The sequence below is a fragment of the Megalobrama amblycephala genome, linkage group LG4 (genome assembly GCF_018812025.1).
Source record: "Megalobrama amblycephala isolate DHTTF-2021 linkage group LG4, ASM1881202v1, whole genome shotgun sequence".
NCBI classification, from domain to species: Eukaryota; Metazoa; Chordata; class Actinopteri; order Cypriniformes; family Xenocyprididae; genus Megalobrama; species Megalobrama amblycephala.
The window spans coordinates 17,541,152-17,564,918 of NC_063047.1; the positions used below are offsets into that span (position 1 = coordinate 17,541,152).

Below are 23,767 nucleotides of genomic sequence, written 5' to 3' on the forward strand. Positions count from 1 at the left end.
AAATAAAACATTTATAAGACAATACAACATTTACTGTAGGAGCCATACAATTTACTGGTGACTTAATTTAAAAAACTGTTCTGCGCTTCTGATTTGGCAGTGAAATTTGCAGATTTTGGGTGCGTAAGATGTTAACGATTCAATGGTCCAGTTAGTATTTTTTACCCCATAATGGCAGCCGCGCTACCGGAGCGCCATCTTGTGGCTGTTACACAAAAAGTATCAAAAGTGTCGCCTCTTGGTTTCTACGCTCTTTGCCCTATATCCTTGAATCAAGCCTTACAAAAGTTCCCCACCATTTTGAATTTTCCTAAAAACCTACTTTATCGAATTCCTCCTAGGCCGTTAATCCAGTCTTCACCAAAAGTGGCACACAGCAACTAGGCACGGTGCTGGCAAAAAGTTACCAAAAAGAACTTTAATTCATCAAAGCATTGCAAAGTTATAAGTTAATTGGTCAGACAACGTCCATTTTGGACAAGTTGACCTATAGCTGCTTAACAAGCTTGCAATGTCCAGACAACAGGACATTCTGAGGATGCACATCAAGTTTCGTGCAGTTACACTAATGGACTGTATGCTTCTTTAGAACTTCCGCATTAATATAAGCCAGCTGGAAAACTTCTGGTGAGAGTCATTTGCTGGTGTGTTGAGCATCAGTAGTGTAATACTTAGTTTATAATCAGAATATAGACACTTAAATAGTCAGGCATGGCATTCATTTAGTTATTCAAATGTAAGAGGGCATAATAAATAAATAAAGACGTACCTCAGTGTTCCTCCTCGACTAAATTCAATTCGACCATCAGTTTTCACACTTTTATGTGAAAAAAAAAGCTTCAAAAATTACATATTTATTTTGCACTTTAGTTAGATTAATTGAATAAAATGTGTGTTTTTACAATTGTGCTGAAATCATTGATCTTGTGCTGCTCTGACTGACAGCTGCTGTGATTATAAAGAGAGAGCGGCGCTCGCCTTCTGTGTCATTCATTCACAAGAAAAGTTATTGTTTTTCATGAGATTTTTTGAGGACTTCATACTTCACATTGACAAAATGTATTTTTAAACCTAGTTATTTTATAATGTTTAATATTTAGTCAAAAACTGGGTGAAAAACGATGAGAGGAAATGGCTGTTATATGCGCAAATAAATGCTACTTTGCCGCCACCTGCTGGTTAAAGTGGTAATTATTGTCTTTTTTATTTTTAAATAAGCGTTTTCTATCAAATGTTGAATTTCCTACATTTTGAAACGTTCGGTTTTACAATGGGGACAATCTCAGAAGGATGAACAAATAATGTTTGTGGTCATCACATTAAAAATAGCTTAATAGCTTCGTCTTTATTGCAATCAATAAAACTGGTTTATTGTCAAATTAAGTAAATGTGATAACTGCATTAAAATATGAATGCAACATTAAAAAGTCATTGATGGTTTTGTGTCGATGTACAGCGACTACAGAATGCCCGAGCTGGCTTAACCACAACCAGGAAGTAACCGTGCATATAGCCCATAGGGGGCGCTACAACTAAAACCATTATAACTTCACAACCATATGATCCATGAAGTTGAAAATTGGTATGCATTTTCTGTGGCGGATTTCCTAACATATCCTCTAATATGTCTTGGATACTTAAAAAAACATGGCCAGCAGCCAATCAACAATGTATTTGTAGTTCTCATTAGATTTCCATTAATGTAAAGTAATTTAAATAACAGGCAGTGCAAAAAAACAACGAGTAAGCATTCACTGTATTCAGACATAATTTATTATAGATTAAAAATCATGTTCTCTGCTTTTCTAAACTGGTTTGTGAAGACGAGGGTGTTTGTTTTCAGTCTGTTCACACCAGCTCGTCCTCATGAAAAGCGTCAGTCTTTGTTGACGGTGCGCGTACATTTGGTGAAACTCGTGACGCATCCGGGCAGCATCGAGCGCAGCGCGCACCTGAGGCTCGGCGCGGGATCGTCTTCACTCGCCTGCGGTCTGTCGGTCTCGTCCTGTGTCACCTCGTCCTCTACAAACTCCACCTCGATGAACTCCAGCAGGCGCAGCTGCGTCAAACACCTGCGCCAATCAAACCACACGTCAGTTTGTGAGCAGAACAGGCTCTTTAAAGGAACACTCCACTTTTTTTTGAAAATAGGCTCATTTTTCAACTCCCCTAGAGTTAAATAGTTGAGTTTTACCGTTTTCGAATCCATTCAGCCGATCTCCGGGTCTGGCGGTACCACTTTTAGCATAGCTTAGCATAGTTCATTGAATCTGATTAGACCGTTAGCATCTCGCTCAAAAATGACCAAAGAGTTTTGATATTTAAAACTTGACTCTTCTGTAGTTACATCGTGTACTAAGACTGACGGAAAATTAAAAGTTACGATTTTCTAGGCCGATATGTCTAGAAACTATGATATGGCTGCGTAATATCATTGCGCCTGCGGCACCCATGGTACGGCAGCAAAGTTCCTTGATTATTACGCTAGAATGAGAGTATAGTTTCTAGCCATATCGGCCTAGAAAATCTTAACTTTTAATTTTCCGTCGGTCTTAGTACACGATGTAACTACAGAAGAGTCAAGTTTTAAATAGGAAAAATATCGAAACTCTTTTAGTCATTTTTGAGAGAGATGCTAACGGTCTAATCAGATTCAATGAACTATGCTAAGCTACGCTAAAAGTGGTACCGCCAGACCCAGAGATCGGCTGAATGGATTCAAAAACGGTAAAACTCAACTGTTTAACTCTAGGGGAGTTGAAAAATTAGCCTATTTTCAAAAAAAGTGGAGTGTTCCTTTAAAAACAACAAAAAACTATACATTTTCCAATTATAATTATTCCACTTTTATCCATCTGTCAAACCACAGAACTTTAAAATAAACGAGTGTAAAAAAAGATATAAAAATACATGTCTATTTTTTCCACCCACCTGCAACTTCTGAGCACCATCATCTGCGTGAGTCTGCATGTGCGCAGACGCAGCGAGCGCAGGTCCGGCAGGCGGCTGAGAGACAGCAGGCCCGGACTGACTTCCTTCCCGCCCAAACTGAGCCGCTCCAGACCCGGCCATCCCTCGCCCAGACCCAGCGCCACCATCTGCATCCGGCTGCACGTCTCCAGCTCCAGGTGTTTGAGGTGCGCGAGCGTCTGCGCGCCGGGCGGGACGCAGCTCTTCAGACCGGCTACGGTCACGCGGATGAGATCGCGCAGCTCTAGACGCTTTAATCGCTGCCACGAGCTGAGACTGCGCAGGTGCTGATCGGAGAAAGACGGCACGTTGTCGAGGATGAGCGTTTCTATGGTGTCTGCGGTGGATCCGGAGGGATCCTGTGCAAAGAATCCGGACGGGACTTCACAAAAATGCAGTTCTAGCACCTCTAATGAAGGAGGCAGCAGGCGGCAGCTGCTTAAACCGCGCAGGTCTGCGTGCAGCAGGCAGAGTCTGCGCAGACGTGGGCACTTTGAGCGCAGCGCCTGCAGCCAGGACTCTGTGAGGAAGGCGCCGCCACGCGCAGACAGCAGGAGGCCGCGCAGGCGCAGTTGTCGCAGTCCATGACCCAGATACTGACGCAGTAAAATCCATAGCACTCGAGATGTCACCTAAAACACACGAGAACAGATGAACCACAGTGAAATAAGTCAAACAGGATGGGAGAAAAATAGGGCAGGACTTTATTTGAATTGATTGGATAGTGAAAAGTGTCTCTATATGTGAATTATATATATATATATATGACTATACAGACATCTAGTGGTTACACTATGGTATTACAAATGATTTTATTTCTCCCACCAGATGGCGCCAATCTGCCTTCCATGCATTGGATTTTAAATATCTTGTTATTTTATACAAATAAATAGATATTTTGTATTTTTTACTAATATTTGAATTGAAATATTTATATAGAAATTATTATTATTTATATTCTAATATTTATTTAGAAATATGACATTTATATAGAAATCTGCACCACTTATTTTGATATGTAAATATAAATTATGCATATTTTAGAGGTGAATATTATCCCCTAAGAGGAACACCAGAGGGTTAAACAAGTAAAATGTATAAAGTCAAATTTAAAAAGTATATTTATTGTCTTAGTGTTCTACGGTTTCTTATGGCCTTGTACCATGTTTTTCTTAAGAGGAATGAACGAAATAAGAATTTCATTGTACTAAAGCATTTATTTATCTATTTTTTATTTAATTCTTTATTTGATAGGGACAATGGACAGTAAAAAAACTGCCCCAAAACTAAATGCAGGAGTAAACTAAGACCAAATTATCAATATAACAATATATAGGCCTACAATAATATATATATATATATATATATATACGCACATTATGATGGAATTTTTTAATTAATCATAAATAACATTTATTTTTCCTTGCAGGACTAATATTTATATGCTTTTGAAACCTAAATGTCCTCAAAACTTGGACAGTGTGAAGTCAGCGTGTGTCTGAGTCATATCTGAATATAAGAAAAGTGGAAATGAAACTTAGAGAAAGTTAGACAACTATATAAATATAACAGCCCCATGATATTGAGTAACCAGCAAACTAATAAACATGATTTGGTCAGATCTTGCTTTACTTAGTAACAGAAGGGTTTGACATGAAGAACCAATCACATTGCAGAATGCTTTGCCATGCTTCTATCCTATATAAACTGCTGCTGGGATTCTCTGTGATTGATACGAGGTGATTAACCTTATCGTGATTAAAGCATATTCTAAGGCACAGTCTGGAGTCTGTCTGTTTTTTGTTAACACTAGAGACCTTATTCCCAAGTGATCATGTTCAAATTATTTAAGCTTCAATTAGGAGACGCTTAGGGGCGTAGGGGAAAATCTACCACAACATATATACAGTCAAACCAAAATGTATTCAGACACCTTGAACATTTAATTCATTAATACAGTTTATTCACTATAGTTAAAAAATGGTAATAAAATATGACAAGATCTCAGAGTTAAACTGTGTCAGAAAATTAATCTTAATTATGTCAGAAAATACTTGAGCAAAACAAGGTCAGGTCAAAGTGTCTGAATAATTTTTGGTCCCAAATTTTTATCAATTTACTGGTTGTCCACTGTATGAAGAATTTTTGGATATAATATGTCACAGTTTACTTTATTTTGCTATCCTAACTTACTTATCAAAAATAATCAAAAATGTCTGAAAAATAATTATTGGTTTGACTGTGTATAGCCTCCTGACTACCAGAAAAAAAAAGTTTTGTGAATTTAGTATTTTTTTCATGTCATTACATTGTTTAGAGCATAAGAAATAAAATGGGAAAATTGAAAATTATATTTTATTCATATGTTATGCTATGCCTTCTCTAGTGGACACCATGACTCAGTTTTTAAAAAATAAAATAAGACATGAAAAAGTTTTTTTTTTTTTTTAAATCGGCAATACATTTTTAGGTTTCAGTATTTTTATACCAAACTTTGTATAAAGATGATTCTCAACTATGTTATCAAAGATATATGGCCAATTTCAAAACACTGCTTCAAGAAGCTTCGGAGCGTTATGAATCAGCGTGTCGGATCAGCGGTTCGGAGTGCCAACGTCACGTGATTTCAGCAGTTTGACACGCGATCCGAATCATGATTCGACACACTGATTCATAACGCTCCGAAGCTTCATGAAGCAGTGTTTTGAAATTGGCCATCACTATATAAGTCGTTATTTTGTTTTTTTGGCACACCAAATATATTCTCGACGCTTTATAATATTAATATTGAACCACTGTACTCACATGAACTGATTTAAATATGTTTTTAGTACATTAATGGATCTTGAGAGAGGAAATGTCATTGCTGGCTATGCAGGCCTCACTGAGCCATCGGATTTCAACTAAAATATCTTAATTTGTGTTCTGAAGATGAACGAAGATCTTACGGGTGTGGAACGACATGAGGGTGAGTAATAAATGACATTATTTTCATTTTTGGGTGAACTAACCCTTTAAGTCCTGGTGTCCTCTACAGCCGTCATGTATGAAATCAATGTTATGTTTCATAACAGAAAGTCAAATTTTGATTTGAAACCCCATAACATTTTCCTGAGATGTTGATTTATGACAAACAATTTGTAAATTAGTCAGATTTAAATGATAATTACAAAATAATTTCATATTTCCATAAGGTTGTTAAATTTGATCACTAAATTAATGTCAGTCATTATAAAGACCAAGGAGTGTTCATGGTGAAACTTCCAAACATTTGGTATCTATGAAAAGCCCTGAATGTGTTCTTCACAGGACATCCAGACTTAAAACTGTGACATCTCAGAGAAATTCACTATAATATAATGAACGGGCCCCAGTTCAGTTCAACTAAAGTACAGATGGTAATATAAAACAATAAAGATCTTGAATTGACGAACAAAACTCTCACTCTTTTCCAGGCGGACAGATCGACAGCTCTCCACAGTCTCTGGTCCTTCACCAGCTGCTTCCAGCGCCTGCACACCCTACAAACACACACATATATTCATATATTCATTTATGAAATTACACGCTTTTGTTTGTTTGTTTGTGTTTGATGACTTCCGGCTGTCTGATCGCCGGCTATTATGTGACTGAAACGACAGAATCTCTCATCTGTCACAGTAAATCAGTAATAACTGATGTTTCTTCATTCAATCAATTCATTTTATGAAACATTATATGCGATAAAAACAAAACATAAACATAAAACACTTTTACCGACAGAACTGCTCTCACGTGTAACTAACACAGTTATTTCACGACACTCGACGCGATATTGTACCTGGAGTTGCGCACGAGTTCTCGCACATTTAAATAAGATAAAATATCAATTAAAATGTTTTCGGGAAAAAAGTCCAGAGTGCAGCATCTCACCGCGGCCATTTCAGTGCGGAACCTTTAGTTAACGCTCTGACACACTGACGGACACATTACCGGTGACAAGCTGCGTTTTTTGCACACAATTAATACTTTAGAATTGTCATATTTATATTATAAGCTATTTGAGAGCTGTTGCGGATCAATCAGCTTAATTTTCTACGACTATTGACATTAAAAGGGTTTAGAAAAATAATTTCTGTCGGAAATAATGTGTTGTTAACATCGCATCGATCTTTGTTTAAAAATATTCTCATGTAATAAGTATATCTGTCAGTAATTTTATTGTAATATATAACGTTTGTTACACTTTAATGTTTGATTTGTTGTGTTGTTTTGCGGTCACCGGAAGTGGTCTAGTCTGGCGCATGCGCAGTGTGGAGGGCAGCGCTAGCCTTGCAGAGGATCATAATCGCGAGGAGTTTCTTTAGCTTTAATTATTCAAACTGTTAATTAGTGTGTTTATGAATCTACGCAATGGCGGGAATTAAAGGTGAGCACATTAAGCTGTGTGTGTGAGAGTGTGTATTAATGAAGCGAAAGATGTTTGATGTTTATTAGCGGCCGCAGATTTACATCCTCCATCGAAACACAAACAAACATCGCCTCTATTTGAATTGAAAATATATTAAAGAAACACATAAATTTGAACGTAAATTCTCAATATATTTGTGACCTATTTTCTATAGTCCTATAAAGTTGGAAACATTCATTAATGTTTATGTGAATATATATATATATATATATATATATATATAAATAATGTGTGTGTATTTATATATATATATATATATATAAATATAATGTGTGTGTATTTATATATATATATATATATATATAATATAATGTGTGTGTATTTATATATATATATATATATATATATATATATATATATATATATATATATATATATATACACACACACACATACATATAAATACACACACATTATATGTATGTATATGTGTGTGTATGTATATATATATTATATATATATATATATATATATATATATATATATATACACACACATATATTTATTTAGAGTTTAAACTGACATTTAAAACTTATATCTGCTCTTGCTCTCTCAGCTCTCATCAGTCTGTCGTTTGGAGGAGCGATCGGCCTGATGTTCCTCATGCTGGGCTGCGCTCTGCCCGTTTATAAGTAAGTGTCACATGATGTTGGGGTGGTCATGTGATCTGCTGCATGTGTGTGCTGCTTGTTCATGCGCTGGTGTTTCTGTGCAGTAAATACTGGCCTCTGTTCCTGCTCTTCTTCTACATCCTGTCACCCATCCCGTACTGCATCTCTCGACGCGTGGTGGACGACACTGACTCGGCTAGTAATGCCTGCAAAGAACTGGCCATATTCCTGACCACGGGGATTGTCGTGTCGGCCTTCGGCCTGCCCGTCATATTCGCCCGCGCCGCTGTGGTAAATATCAGACCTTCCTGTTAAAGTCAACATGAAGCACAGTTGAGTTCTGTCAGGTGGAACAGCATATTCAACAAGAGTAAATGTTGGGATGTTTGGAATTGATTATCAAGGCAAACATGGGTTTAATATCTACAACAGAGCTGTTATTGGGACATTAGGAAGCTGCTTACAGATTATCATACTCATCAACACAAATGCATGACCACAAAGTGAGTATACCAGACATTAGAGAAAATCAGTCCATTTCTCCTTCATATTCTGTTCTGCTGATGTTGTCTCTGTCTCTGCACTTATAGTTCTTAAGGAGCACTTGTACATGCATTTACACTGCAATTAAAATTGCATAAATAATGTTGTGAGGTTACCGTTTCAAATTTGGAATATAGAAACGATAGAAAAAAATAGAATATTTTAAATGTGAAACAAAAAGCACCAGTAGGTGGCGGCAAGTCGCTCAATCGATTCAATCGATTTGTTCAAAATGGCTGATTCATTCAGTGAAGTAAGTGACTGGCTGTGTTTGAAATCACCCCCTACTCCCTCTTTCACTACTCCTTACATTAGTCCACTAATATAGACCACTTACTTAAAGGGGTGCATGAAAACGAGTGAGTGAATTCAGACACTGAGTGTTTGCATAGTTTGTGCTGTTTAATAATCTATTCAAACTTAGCAAACTGGCAGCTCCAGTAGTAACGAAATGATTAATCTTGAAGTCTGTCATGGAAACTACCATGTATAAACCGTAATTAAAGGGTTAGTTCACCCAAAAATGAAAATAATGTCATTTATTACTTAGCCTCATGTCGTTCCACACCCGTAAGACCTTCGTTCATCTTCAGAACACAAATTAAGATATTTTTGATGAAATCCGATGGCTCAGTGAGGCCTGCATAGCCAGCAATGACATTTCCTCTCTCAAGATCCATTAATGTACTAAAAACATATTTAAATCAGGTCATGTGAGTACAGCGGTTCAATATTAATATTATAAAGTGTTGAATATTTTTGGTGCGGCAAAAAAACAAAATAACGTTTTATTTAGTGATGGCCGATTTCAAAACACCGCTTCAGGAAGATTCGGAGCTTTACGAATCGAAACAGCGGTTCGGAGCGCCAGAGTCACGTGATTTCAGCAGTTTGACGGGTTGATACAGGATCCGAATCACTGATTTGACACAAAAGATTCGTAACGCTCTGAAGCTTCATGAAGCAGTGTTTTGAAATCGGCCATCACTAAATATTGTTAAAAAGTCATTAGTTTTGTTTTTTTTTGTGCACAAAAAGTATTCTCGTCACTTCATAATATTAAGGTAGAACCACTGTATTCGCATGAACTGTTTTAAATATGTTTTTAGTACATTAATGGATCTTGAGAGAGGAAGTACCATTGCTGGCGTTGCAGGCCTCACTGAGCCATCGGATTTCATCAAAAAGATCTTAATTTGTGTTCCAAAGATGAATGAAGGTCTTACAGGTGTAGAATGACATGAGGGTGAGTAAATAATGAGTAATTAATACAGAATTGATACAGAATTTTCCTTTTTGGGTGAACTAACCCTTTAAAGGGGACCTATTATGCCCCATTTTACAATATGTAAAATAAGTCTCTGATGTCCACAGAGTGTGTATGTGAAGTTTTAGTTCAAAATAACCCACAGATAATTTTTTATAGCATGTTAAAATTGCCACTTTTTGGAGTTGAGCAAAAACTCTCTCTCTCCCTTGCATTATCATCAACATACACAGCGAAGAACACAAACACTTGTTACAACTAACAGTAAACAAATATATAAAGACCTTATGCTTTTTCGGGTGGTGCTTAATAAACTGGTAAACTTTATATCCGTAAATCAACTCCGATGAACTGTAATAAAGTGCTCTCACCTTCATTACTGCCGTATCCAGTATCACTCTGGAGGCTGTAAGCTGGATCACAAACAGTTTGTACTGATCTATCCTTGAGTAACAATTTTTTAGCACAACCTCTGTTTTGTATTGTCCCTTTGTATTGACATTCGTTCACAAAGTCTGGTATGAAATGATTTGCGCAGACATAAACAAATTTCAGTAGACTTGAGGGAGCATTTTCTTCAGAAACAAAATGAATCCACCTCGTCTTCAGCGGCTCAGATTTAGGGAGTAAATGGAGAGAGCTATGTGGATTAATCCATCCAGCTACAGAACACCTAAAACGCTTGGGAGACGTTCTCGTCAGTGCAGCAATGGCGGACTGTACAACTGGCTGTGAACTCGCTCAGGGCGGTTCTATGTTAAAACGACAGTGTCTGTCAACATTTGTGGGCGGGGCCTGTGGCTAATGTGACGTCACACTGCCAGGGATCTGGAAACGGCTTGTTCTGAGACGCTGCTTATGATTTATGGGGATTTAAATTTTTTTTATCATTATAGGGTGGTTGTGTACACACACTGCCAACACACATTTATGTTCAAAAGTGAATTTTGCATAATAGGTCCCCTTTAATAATCAATTAAAAATGAATTTACGCTGTACCCACATTGGACCAGCGGTTTGGAAAATGAACGAAAGGATGGATGATTCAGCTGCGGGCGCCATCTTCTGGTCAGACATGGCAATTAATTTGACTCTCACAGTGCATTATGGGTATTATCTAGTCGTTGTGGGTACATCAGTTGTACGCTTGTTATTGCGGTGCATTATGGGATTGAATGAGTGCATTTGATAATGTCCACTATGGTTTCGGACACCACTACAAATGGCTGTTCCCTCCTGTTTAAGGATATTGGGGGTGATTTATATTTTGTGCATGCATTTACACTGCAATTAAAATTGCGTAAAAAATGTCATTACCGTTTTAAATCTAAAATTTGGAATATAGGAATGATAGGAAAAAATTGAATATTTTAAAAATGAACCAAAAACCGCAAATCAGTGGCAGAAAGTCGCTGTCTTAAAAAATGAGTCATTGAATCATTGACTCACCCAGTTTGTTCAAACATACAGATTAATTCGGTAACAAAATACCTGTGCGTTGCTGCAGAGACTATTTTTTGGAACTATTTTCGTTGGCGAAACCGAGCAAAACAAAGACTCTGTCTCTACATTTTAAGTCACTTAATATAAACTTATTGTTTATTAAATTGTGGCCCTGACCTGACACAAAGAAAAGTCTGTCGCAGCATGTGAAACAAACCACACACGGAGCATTCATTCATGATCAGTTAATGGATATTGTCAATCCAGCCCTATAAATATCAAGCAGTGATCTCAGGCCGTTTGATGTCACCTTGACTCTTTAAATGTGAAAGCATGGATTGATGAGATTGATTTCCAGATGGTTGCCTGAATATTTAATGTGATTGTCTGCAGATCGAGTGGGGAGCCTGTGCGCTCGTCCTGACGGGAAACATCGTCATCTTCGCCACCATCCTGGGCTTCTTCCTGGTCTTTGGGTCGAACGATGACTTCAGTTGGCAGCAGTGGTGAAGCGCGGCGCCGCGTCTGGACTGTTTCTCCTCGATGCAGCGTCACTATGATACTGTTACAGCAGTTTGTTTTACTCTGACATTATTGTTTTTATTTATAACTGCCGCCCATTGATAGATGCAAGAAATCAGTGCAATAATTTTGTTTGATTTTAGATTTGTCTGACATCAGATTGTTTTATTTTATTTTTTTATTTTTTTTCATGCACGACTGAATTCAGGTGGTCAAACAAACACTGGTGACGTCAGATTGTTTCGTCCGAGCATTTCATTGTACGCACGCGCTCCTTCTGTCTGAAACCGGAAACATTTCAGCGTCTCATCCGTCTTCAGCTTTATGACTCTGATGTCTTTTCTGTTACCAGCTTTGCTTTTTTTTATTCAGAACTTATTTATTTGTTCCTGTCACTCTTGTTTTCTCTTTGATGGCGCATTAAACATGAGATTGTAGAATGAAGCTCATTATGTTCATGTTGATTTGAATGATTCTGTTAGTTTGTTTTTATTGCATAGTGATGCTTTAGGCATTGTGAGGTTTCCAGATTTCCCAGACACGTTTCTTTAAAAAACAAAACAAACAAAAAAATCAGTAACTTTATCAGCTAACTATGAAATTGAGATCATGATTGATTTAAAAGCATGTAGACTAGCTTATATTCATCATTTAAGGTGTAAATTCAAAAATAAACACAAAATCATGCGAGTTTCTATAAATCCCCCCGAAACTAATGAAGAAGCAGTTGGTCTGTGTTTCCAGATGCCGAGGGTTTAAAGTCAACATGAAATCAACATGGACCCAACTGACTTTCACTCATTTCTGCTCATATTGTCAATGATTCATCAGGGCACACTATTCCAAAAAAAAGTTGGCCTTCGTAATCTTTAATCAAAATGTAATGTTTTTAAACTGATGTAGAGATACTTTTCTCCACTACCTGATTCCTCATGGATAAAATCAAGTATACTTTTCCACAAAATCTGTTGTCAGAGTTTGAATGGGTTGTAAATGCAGTTTCATGTTGACTTTAACGCTTTGATGAGATGTTCTGTTATTTTATATCTCACTGTTTGTGCAGAAACGGCACAAGTAACATTGTGACTTTCTCCCCCTCTTGTTCTTTTTTTAAATAAATGCCATTTTTGAAAAAAAAAAAAAAAGAATTTTACTTTTGTTGTACACAACCTCTGACCTTTGCTCACTGTTCCTGTTCAGATTTTGCTGGCGACCTCATCCTTTAATAATCACACAAATAATAATATATACAATTTTGAAACACAAAGGCCTTAGGCAGGTTTTCTCTTCTGTCAGTATGGTATGGGTTTGTCAGTGTGGAATGAGGGAGAGTCGCTGCAACACGCCTGCGTTACAGAAACACCTGCGAGATTTACCTCAGATTTCAAGAATAATTCACATTTGCATTAATCTAATATAAAACATGCAAAGACTTGCATGCCAGTTTCACCCAAAATTCTGATAACTGTACCTGGATGATTTACTTATTTTGTACAATACTTATGATTCTTACTTACTTATGATTTACTTTAATTTTGTAGCTGTCTTTATTCAATAAATTTTCTGCCATTTTGAATTTTGACCTACTTTTTCAAACTCCTGGACGGTTTGTCCATTTTCACCAAAATTGGATCAGATGATCTTTAAACCATGCTGGCAAAAAGTTATTAAAAGCTTTTTAATTAACCCAACCATTCTTGAATAACACACAAACAAATTTGATGAAGAGAACGCCAAATTGGATGTAAGGCTATCGGTGCGTTCCAAACGGGATATATCGCCCTCCGAAGGGCACTTCAGAGTGTAAATAATCATGGCCGCCATATTGAAGGGTCGTTCCAAACCGAAGTGCCACAAAACTGGCCACTTCAAAGGGCCCTTCGGAATGAAGGATTTCGAAGGGTACAACTGATGGACACTTCGGGCCCTCATAATCCTTTGCACAGGGAAGTTGTTTGGCGTCACAGAATGGGTACAGGAGGCTCGGAGTTCGATTTTACCTACAAATGTATTTTTCTATACTAGGCCTACTGTAATATTTATACGAGTTAGATTTGGTACATTATTATGGTCAAAACGATAATTTACTTCAACAAAAATACTTTACAGCTCCCTTTATTAGTCCATTCAAATGTTTCAAATATACAATATGGTGCGATAAACCAAAAATAAATAAATGAATAAACTAATGTTAAACAAAAGGTGCAGCTTGCATAATCTACTCCTCCTTGATTGTCTTGTTAAGAAGATGCAGAAGTGTGTTACAAAAAAAGAGTTTTTTTTTTTTTTTTTTTGACCCCTACACCCTTCATGCCTTTGAAGCTCTCACTCCGGAGGGTAAACCCTTTGAAGGGATTAGGGCATATGGATGAGCCCTTCAGAATGGAACGCAGGGCAAATCTTCGCAATGCTTTAGCATATTGAGACGAGTCTTGGTACGTCATCACAAGCATGACCTGAGGCAGCATTTCAGTGCAGCGCCACCTACTGATCAAGAGATATGAAAACTGTCTATTTTTGCTTATAACTTCTGGACCGTTTGCCCAAAAATCATGAACATTTAATTCAGTGAGATGAATGATACTCAATTTTCCCATAACAGCCATTTTGAATTTTGTAATAAAATGCTGTATTTTACAAACGCATTAGCGTATTATTACGAAAATTGGTATGTGTCATCAGAACCACGCCCTGAAGGGACTCAAAAAGTTTCAGAACAGCACCACTTTCTGGTCAATTTATAATGAAATTTCAATAAATGTTAGCTTTTGATTCATTTGAATGAAATGGTCTTGGTATATCCATTGAGTCATACTGAGAACAATGATACCAATTATGCTATACTCAGTCAAACTTTCTGTCCACCATGTTGATTTTTTTAAAAAAAAACTATTTTTTCGAACTCCTCCTAGACCGTTGGTATGATTTTCACTAAAATCAGCTTGGCATGATGCCAAGCTTATTCTGGGACTGTAACTCAGCAACACTTTGCCATATTGACACCGAACTTTGCATTTGTCAGTAGCTGCGTTTCCATTACAGATTTGTGCAAAATTTTTGCGATATCTTCTAAATGTTGATAAAAAACTATTGCAAAATGATGGCGTTTCCATTAACTGATGTTATGCGACTAAAACTCTCGCGAAGAGTCATTTTCCTCTTGCGATAAGTAATTTTCTAAAAGATACTTCTTTCTGAGAGCTTTATTTGCTATCTTTACAGAATGATGATGTGACTGTATGTCAGGTGACCTGTAAATGCAAAAAAAAAAGCCTGTTTCCATTGCAGTTTTTGCAAAATATTTATTTTTCGAATTGCCTGAAAAACCACCTCATGCGAGCATAAAAACCTTTTTGCGAAATTCACGTGTTTCCATTGAGCATAATTTCAATTTGAAATTACAATTTGCTCAATTTAAAGGGTAATGGAAATGCAGCTATTGTCTCCTTACGCTGACCACACATCATCAATTTGGTAACAGCGCCACCTAATGGTCAAAAGTGATAAGCAATTTAATCATATTACAAGTGATTGTATTTGTGCCATTTTGACTAATATAATATAAAAATGTCTTTAATTACTCATTGTTTTGCTGTGAAGCTCCCAGCCATGCTTGCATAACTCAACATGCTTTTTTATGTTTGGCCCCTTAATTGTTGCTTGCAGCTATATTATTTTAAATGATTTTGCACTGAAATATGAGTGGGACACATTCCTGACAGGTTTCATGAGAGTTTGTGTGTGAATGTGTGTGTGCATTTGAATATTTGGAGAGAAAGAAAGAGCATTTTCTTCCCCCTGAAGCAAAAGAGATCCATCAACATGTTTCAGAGCTGTAGTGAAGGACTGAGAGACGAACAGATCAGATCAGAACACACTGGAGGTTATGAGGAGATTTTTCAGAGTTGACAGAGATGAAGATTACGGACAGATTCAATATCTCACTGCAAAATGCATCCGACTGTCTCAGGAGAAAGGTAAGAGTCCAAATGATCAAATTCAAAGATGGAAACCAAGTTTTAGACTGACACAAACCAGTTAAGATGATGCACGTAGATCAGCTTAATGAGTGAGCTGAAAACAGCAATATTAATTTTTGTTTAAATGTATTAATTGCTACAATTCTGTAGCAATCTTTATTTGGCTTATTTTGCGATTTTATATTTTGTTGGCGGCAATTTACAGTAAGGTTCCATTTGTTAACTTTCATCAATGCATTAACTAACAATAACAATGAGCAAAACTTTTGTTACAGCAATTTCTTAAAGGGATAGTTCACCAGAAAATGAAAATTCTGTCATCATTTACTCGCCCACAAGTTGTTCCAAGCCGTTATGAGTTTCTTTCTTCTATTGGACACAAAAGAAGATATTTTGAAGAATGTTGGTAACAGTTGCTGGTCCCCATTGACTTCCATAGTATTCTTTTCTTTTTTTTTTTTCATACTATAGAAGTCAATGGGGGCCAGCAACTGTTACCAACATTCTTCAAAATATCTTCTTCTTTGTTCAACAGAAGAAAGAAACTCATACAGGTTTAGAACAACTGAAGAGTGACTAAATTTAATTTTTGCATGAACTATCCCTTTAATACAAACACAACTGTGTTAAAGGGATAGTTTGTGTTAATGTTAGCTCAGGTCCTTTAAATAATATTAACAAATAAGTTATTGAAATTAACATTAACTAATGCTAATATATGCTTTATAAGTATTTTTATTGTTAATTCATATTTTGGGACCTTATTGTAAAGTGTTAGCATTTTGTTAGAATTAGGCTAGGCGTTTATTTGCATTATTGAACATTCTTTACTTGACTATTTTTACACAATTTCTCATTATGCGCAGCTGTGCTTGAAATGCTTAAGCAATTTTTGTTATGCACACAACTAAAATGACTAGTTAGGGTTAGTTTGTGATTTCAGTTGATTTTGCAGTTTTTCCCCCCCGGATTCGCAGCGATCGCTGATCAGTAATGCAGTGCGCATGCGTGTGTGTGTTGCAGCAGTGCTCCAGCGCGAGCTGCTGGTGTCTCGAGAGCGGCAGCAGGCTCTGCAGGCGGAGATGGAGGCTCTGTCAGTGCGAGTGTGTCATAAGGAGCAGATCTGCGTTGAGCTGAGCATCAAATACGAGCAACTGCTGGAGCGATTTCAGCAGCAGCAGGTACAGCCGAACACAAACCATATTAATATGTGAGACTGTACACTGTAAAAAAAGTAGTTACTTACAAAATATGAACTTATAAATTCATGAAACAAAAGTTGCACTCGTTTTTACTTCCATGTTGTGACGTATATCGAGTGAAACGGCCTCTCGAACAAGAACAAATGTAGGGCGGGGCTTGATTTTGTCCTTGGGGAATTGACTATATGCACTGAGCATTCTTTAGAACTTCCGCATTAATATAAGCCAGCTCGAAAAGCATTTTCTTGACAAGTACAAGTTATTTTCTTGTTTTCAGGAAAAATAAGTCAAAATTAAGTACGTTTTTCCTGAAAACAAGCAAAATAATCTGCCAAAATAATCTGCCAATGGGGTAAGCAAAATAATCTTAGTCCAAACTGAAAACAAGATTATATATCTTATTCTTGGTTTGAAATAAGATTATTTTGCTTACCTCATTGGCAGATTATTTTGCTTGTTTTAAGGAAAAACGTACTTAATTTTGACTTATTTTTCCTGAAAACAAGAAAATAATTTGTATTTGTCAAGAAAATGCTTCTTGATTTAAGAACTTTACGATATTTTGACTAGAAACAAGTAGTGATCGACCGATGTATCTGTTTACCGATATTTTTCGATATTTTACCGATATTGAGTGCATGTTGAAAATAAAAGCGCTGAATTTAATTCTCTATCTGTTGTATTTGCTCACCATTAGTCTAGAAGAAAAAGTTCGTTCATATTGCTTAGCAACTGACGGATGATCAGGAGGCTTAAGCACGGCCACTGAATGAAACTTTTGACAAGATTATCTTGTTTAAACACCCTAGATTATATTATCATTTACTACATAACAATTATTTCGCTAATACACATATAAATATAGCCTACCGCTTTGTGGAAATTAATTATTTATTATCTCCATGCGCGATCGCGGTTGATTAAGTTATAGTCAAACAGCACTTTGTCAGTTGGCATTTCATGATTTAACGTTAGATTAAATTTGTTAAGTGCACTTTAATTTTTGGACTCAGACCCCTCTATTTATTTGTGTATAAATATAAAGTTTTTTTTTTGTATGCAAGGAGGGAGTGATTGTTATAAATAAAATGGTTTGTTCAGCTCATTTATGTTGTAATAATTGTCAAAAACATAAGTATAACAGTAAATAAATATCGGTTCTGCATATCGGTTATCAGGTACATAAACATGCAAATAATCGGTATCGGTTATAAAAAAATCAATATTGGTCGATCACTAGAAACAAGACAAAAATTCAAAGTAAGAACAGCATTTTTTGCAGTGTGGAATTAATGCGTGTGTGTGTCTAATTACAGACACAGCGTTTTTAAACGGTCCCATTAGCTTCATCTTTATCGCAATCAATAAAACTGGTTTATTGGCAAATTAGGTAAATGCGATAACTGCATTTAAATATGAATGCAACATTAAAAAGTCAAACATTGATGGTTTTGTGGGTCGATATATAGAATGCCCGAGCTGGCTTAACGACAACCAGGAAGTAACCGTGCATATAGTCCATTGATTAGATGGTTTGCTATTGGTGCACATGTGAGTGACAGGTTGCCCCGCCCTCGTGCCAGTAAACATGTCATCAGAGAAGAGATGTTGCTGCAAGTGGGAGGGGAAGTTATTTTGTTTAAAAGCTTATTGTAGCAATATTACACACAGTTCAATACTATTAAAAACGTATGCAGTGTACAGTAAATAATGTGCAGTATGGCAGCAGTCCATATATAACCTGTGTGTGTGTAGGAACAGGCTGATGTCCTGCAGCAGCGTGTGCTCTCTGTGACGGAGGACAGGCGGAGAGACTCGTCACTGCTGTGTCTGCAGCTGGAGCAGGTGAGCTGTGATTTACAGCAGCTGCAGGGCTCAGAGACGCAGCTGATGGGCCTGGTGGACGAGCTGCACCAGGAGGCCCAGCTCAGAGCCCAGCAAGCTGAGGTTCTGGAGACGCGGCTCCACGAGGAAACTCAGTCAAAGGCACAGCTAGTAGAAGACTTAGAGATGCAGCTAAAAAGGTATCTCACTGCATGAAACGTGTAAAAAACATGATTCTTTTACACACAGCTATTGTATATCAAACATGATCTTCACAGACCGTATGACAGACACATTGTATTTTTGCTTGATCAGTAAATCCCTGGAGCTGGTGGAGCTGCAGATGTCGCATGAAGCCCTGCGGCAGGATCTGTGTGATCAGCACAGCGCCCACCAGAGGGCGGTGGAGGAACTGCGGCGAGAGAATTCAGAGAGTCTCGGCAAACTCCGTGAAACGGCCGAACAGTTCGAGTGGCTGTGCGAGCAGCAGCGGAGGTGGATGAGCTGTGTGAAGAGGTTCTGTTTGCTCTATTTCGGAAAATCCTTCGTGAAGCTTCGAAACCTTTGCGAATCGTTTGTTTCAAACCAGGGATTCGGAGCACGTATCGATTGCCAAAGTAGTGTGATTTCAATAAACGAGGCTTCGTTACATCATAACTGTTACAAAATTTCAATGGTTCGCCACTAGGGGGCGATGATCTTCGTGAACCCACGAACCAGCGACTCTAAATGATTTTACCTGATCTCGGATCATTTTGTAGAAATTTCATGACACATTTGTATAATATAAAGGAAGAGTTGTAGTTAAAAGTCACTTATTGGTCTGATTAACCAATCTATAATTTAATAAAATATCACACATTATAAGGACGCTTAATCTTTAATCATATTATATGATTTATTAATTTAATAATAGATTATACCTTCAATAAAACATTTGTAATTGGTTTATAAAAGGTGTTTTTATGCATGTTTGGGCTGAGTTTTCGCTGCATTTACACCGTTCTGACCAGCGTTTGGCGTTTTGACAGTTTCAAAACAGTGAATCATTTTGCGAAGCAGTTGGTTCAATTGATTCAAAGTTTCGCAAAGCTTTGTTTCTCCCACCACTATTTATGGAAGCTTGTTTTCTGCCACTGAATAAAAATAAAAAAGGTAATTGCGACTTTTTATCGCACATAGGCATGTGACAGTATCAAATTTTCATTTTTTTCAATTAATTGCTGAAGCTTACGGTATTACCACGAAATTGAAATAAGTTGCCAAAAAAAGTGTTGTCATAGTATAACAGGTTTAAGAACTCTTTTTATAATAACAAAAAGAACTCTGAATGTTTAAATACAATACACAAAAAATATATAAAGTAAAATTTTCAAACAGATTAAAGTGCAAAAGAATTAGGCTTTACAATAAGGTCTCATTATTTCATGCATTAACTAAGATTGAGCAATAGCTACATTTGTTACAGAAAGTATTATTTTTTGTTAATGTTAGTTAAGAAATACAACTGATCATTGGTTTTATCTCAGGTCCAATAAATAAGTTCTTTTGATTATAATAATGTTATTAAACAGTAACTAAGAAACTCACATTAACCAAGAATGATCAATGGTTTATAAGTATTTGTCATTGTTAGTTTGGTAATAATGAATTAACATGTTAACTAATGAAGCCCTGTGTCTCAAAGTTTTACTGAACAATAACAAATAATCACAACATTTCTAATCATTAGAGCATGCTGTAGTCCAGATTAAAATATAAAAATGTTTAAGTTTGAAAATAAATAGCCTAATAAGTCTTTGGTGCTAGCTGTGATGAACAACATTGAGTTTACAAAAAAATGAACGGCTGTTTGAGGCTTTTTAAAGGTGCCCTAGATTCAAAAATTGAATTTATCTTGGCATAGTTAAATAACAAGAGTTCAGTACATGGAAATGATATACAGTGAGTCTCAAACTCCATTGTTTCCTCCTTCTTATATAAATCTCATTTGTTTAAAAGACCTCCGAAGAACAGGCGAATCTCAACATAACACTGACTGTTACGTAACAGTCGGGATCATTAATATGTACGCCCCCAATATTTGCATATGCCAGCCCATGTTCAAGGCATTAGACAAGGGCAGCCAGTATTAACGTCTGTGTGTGCAGAGCTGAATCAACAGACTAGGTAAGCAAGCAAGGACAATTAGCAAAAAATGGCAGATGGAGCAATAATAACTGACATGATTCACGATAACATTATATTTTTAGTGATATTTGTAAATTGTCTTTCTAAATGTTTCATTAGCATGTTGCTAATGTACTGTTAAATGTGGTTAAAGTTACCATCGTTTCTTACTGTATTCACGGAGACAAGAGCCGTCGCTATTTTCATTTTTAAACACTTGCAGTCTGTATAATTCATAAACACAACTTCATTCTTTATAAATCTCTCCAACAGTGTAGCATTAGCCGTTAGCCACGGAGCACCATCAAACTCATTCAGAATCAATGTAAACATCAAAATAAACACTGTACTTACGCGATTAGACATGCTGCATGACGAACACTTTGTAAAGATCCATTTTGAGGGTTATATTAGCTGTTTGAACTTTTTTTATGTTGTTTAAGGCAAGCGCGAGCTCTTGGGGCGTGGAGCACGAGATTTAAAGGGCCACACACCCTGAATCGGTGCATTTCTAATTATGCCCCAAAATAGGCAGTTAAAAAAATGAATAAAAAAAAATCTATGGGGTATTTTGAGCTGAAACTTCACAGACACATTCAGGGGACACCTTAGACTTATATTACATCTTTTAAAAAAAAGTTCTAGGGCACCTTTAAAAACTGTTCACTAGCAGCTGCTTTGTTTGTGGGGTTTCCGGGGTAACCGCTGCATTTCTGCTGTTCCATCAGCGCCCTCTGCTGTGAACGTGCACTTTCATTCAGCGCGTCTCCTTCACTCGTTCCGCCATGTGCTTCTCATGCACGTTGGGCTTGTTTACATCTGAGCGCGTGTCCCTTTGACGCAGAATACAGCGGTGTTATGCATTTTAAACGGTTGATAGGGAAAGTATTCTTAAATGCATTATAAAAATTTTAATAACTGGTAATCATTATTTACGATATTTTGTCTATGATAACAATATCGTGCATATTCATTATCGTGATATGTCGCATTACTGAATATCGGCACATGTCTAATCGCACAACACAGAATTACGAGATATAAACTTGCAATTATAAGAAAAAAAGTTAGAATTGTGAGATAAAAGTAGCAATTATCTTTTAAAATGTTTTATTCCCTGGCAGAAACCATAACTATTCACTCATTTGTAAACTGCTGAAAATGAGCATATGTCACACGAAACACGTTTTTAGATTCCAATGCACTTCTTTTCCATTGTTTTTCAATGTAAACGTGCTAGACGGACATTTTTAACTGTTGCACTCGCATCTTTTGCGTCGTCTCAGCTTTCTAAAAACATGCCACTCAATTTAAAAAAAACACATCTCTAGACCTTGCAATTTTTTCATTCCGCTGACCTGCATCTCGTGTTTTTAGCAGCACAAACGTTTCATTACGTTTCATCCAGTTGTTTTTGAATGCTAGGATGCATGTGAACTGTGAACAGCCCCCTAAAAAGGGAAATCAAGCTGTTTTCTGCAGGTGAGCAGGTGTGTGTGTGTGTGTGTGTGTGTGTGTGCAGGTTTAAGGACTGTCTGTCAGGTGAGAAGGAGTCCCTGGAGCTGCAGGTGAACAGGTTGCAGGTGGAGTTGGATGCTGTCAGGAAGACTGTGAACTCCGACTGTCCCTCAGAACCCCTCAGAAGGTCACTTTTTATTTTATTTTTTAATTTATAATATTATAAATGTGCTATGATTTTTCTCTTTTTCTCACAGATGGGATGATGAGAGGATATCTGACCTCCAGGCTGAAGTGGACCAATGGAAAAGACTGTATGAAGACCTGCTTAAACTCACCACACAGCAGGTACACACACACACACACACACACACACACATTCACAAACCCTGTCTGAATAAATACACATCATAGTTTTATAATATTTATGTGGTTTTGTCAGGGCCAGCGGGCAGCAGATGGACACCTCAAACCCCCGTGAGGATCCAAACACAGACGACAGCTTCACATCACACACTGACCCATCTGTAGTTCGGTTTAAATCATCGTTATGGGGTTTATGAAAAAAGGGAGATGTTCAGATTGAGTTATTCGCCCTGTTATTGTGTGTCCGTCGCAGTCTGTCATGATCCGGTCAGTAGTTCTGTTCTGTTCTGTTCTGTTCTGTTTGTTCTCTGATTCATTAACACTTTAAAGTCACCAGAATTACTATAAACCCTAAATGATAAATCAGGATTATTAATTTTATGCAAGTGACCAGTGTAAGGTTGGAGCTGTTTAGCTGTGATACAAAAGTTTGGAATAATGATGTTTATGAAAGAGTCTCTTCTGCTCACTAAGGCTGCGTTTATTTGATCAAAAATACTGTAAAAATAGTGAAATATTATTGCAATGTAAAATATCTGTTTTCTATGTGAATATATAGTAAAATGTAATTTATATCCAGTGATCAAAGCTGAATTTTCAGCATCATTACTCCAGTCTTCAGTGTCACATGATCCTTCAGAAATCATTCTGATAAATTATGATAAATTTGATCGATCCCAAACTTTTGAACAGTGTGTGTGTCAGTTTGTTAAATAGATTATATGAAGTCTCCATCACATGCACACACAGTTATCAGTGGTTGTGAGAGTGTTCAGACACTAGAGGGTGATGTTCCTCCACTGACAGTCACACCAAACCTCAAGCAGCAGCTCAAGAACTGTAATGTATTTCACATCTTTCCAAATATGAGCACATCTAGACAGAGTCATCATAGTGCTGGAGCTCCTGACTGAAGCAGATGTCATTGTCCTTAAGTCACCTCTGATCCATCTCGACTCGTA

The 23,767-nt window shown here is 37.0% G+C and overlaps 3 protein-coding genes across 6 annotated transcripts; 2 read left to right on the forward strand and 1 right to left on the reverse strand.

The window, feature by feature from the left end:
- Window positions 1-1,755: 1,755 nt before the first annotated feature.
- Window positions 1,756-7,967, reverse strand: LOC125266898 (F-box/LRR-repeat protein 12-like). 2 transcript variants are annotated; one of them, XM_048188013.1, is made up of 4 exons: window positions 7,944-7,967; window positions 6,416-6,491; window positions 2,932-3,602; window positions 1,756-2,072 (listed from the first exon to the last, which is right to left on the reverse strand). In XM_048188013.1, coding segments are annotated over exons 1-4 (945 nt in total). In that variant the 5' UTR covers window positions 7,946-7,967; the 3' UTR covers window positions 1,756-1,876. The 2 variants fall into 2 exon arrangements, with proteins under 2 accessions (XP_048043970.1, XP_048043969.1); XM_048188012.1 differs by lacking the exon at window positions 7,944-7,967 and adding an exon at window positions 6,791-6,932.
- On the forward strand, window positions 7,221-12,951 carry leprotl1 (leptin receptor overlapping transcript like 1). Its single transcript, XM_048188014.1, has 4 exons — window positions 7,221-7,378; window positions 7,977-8,052; window positions 8,136-8,322; window positions 11,678-12,951. Exons 1-4 carry the CDS (start codon window positions 7,363-7,365, stop codon window positions 11,792-11,794), a joined length of 396 nt encoding a protein of 131 aa, XP_048043971.1. The 5' UTR covers window positions 7,221-7,362; the 3' UTR covers window positions 11,795-12,951.
- A 2,605-nt stretch (window positions 12,952-15,556) lies between these two features.
- Window positions 15,557-23,335, forward strand: LOC125266900 (cingulin). Of its 3 annotated transcripts, none has more exons than XM_048188018.1 (7): window positions 15,557-15,783; window positions 16,810-16,967; window positions 18,744-19,012; window positions 19,128-19,307; window positions 22,504-22,626; window positions 22,697-22,787; window positions 22,882-23,335. In XM_048188018.1, the coding sequence occupies exons 1-7, from the start codon at window positions 15,693-15,695 to the stop codon at window positions 22,918-22,920; spliced, it is 951 nt and encodes a 316-aa protein (XP_048043975.1). In that variant the 5' UTR covers window positions 15,557-15,692; the 3' UTR covers window positions 22,921-23,335. The 3 variants fall into 3 exon arrangements, with proteins under 3 accessions (XP_048043975.1, XP_048043974.1, XP_048043973.1); XM_048188017.1 differs by having other exon boundaries at window positions 15,558-15,783; window positions 16,813-16,967; window positions 19,128-19,328; XM_048188016.1 differs by having other exon boundaries at window positions 15,559-15,783; window positions 19,128-19,328.
- The last annotated feature ends 432 nt before the right edge of the window (window positions 23,336-23,767 follow it).

Bases quoted from the DNA above. Each gene is read 5' to 3' on its own strand.
- LOC125266898 (XM_048188012.1), bottom strand. From the start codon at position 6,891: ATGGCCGCGGTGAGATGCTGCACTCTGGACTTTTTTCCCGAAAACATT. The intron at 6,492-6,790 runs GTACAATATCGC...GTGTGTTTGTAG, and splicing joins GAACTCGTGCGCAACTCCAG to GGTGTGCAGGCGCTGGAAGC. The intron at 3,603-6,415 runs GTGAGAGTTTTG...CGTGTGTTTTAG, and splicing joins ATCTGTCCGCCTGGAAAAGA to GTGACATCTCGAGTGCTATG.
- leprotl1 (XM_048188014.1), top strand. The intron at 8,053-8,135 runs GTAAGTGTCACA...GTTTCTGTGCAG, and splicing joins TGCGCTCTGCCCGTTTATAA to TAAATACTGGCCTCTGTTCC. The intron at 8,323-11,677 runs GTAAATATCAGA...GATTGTCTGCAG, and splicing joins TATTCGCCCGCGCCGCTGTG to ATCGAGTGGGGAGCCTGTGC.
- LOC125266900 (XM_048188016.1), top strand. From the start codon at position 15,693: ATGAGGAGATTTTTCAGAGTTGACAGAGATGAAGATTACGGACAGATT. The intron at 16,968-18,743 runs GTACAGCCGAAC...GTGTGTGTGTAG, and splicing joins AGCGATTTCAGCAGCAGCAG to GAACAGGCTGATGTCCTGCA. The intron at 22,627-22,696 runs GTCACTTTTTAT...TTTTTCTCACAG, and splicing joins CCCTCAGAACCCCTCAGAAG to ATGGGATGATGAGAGGATAT.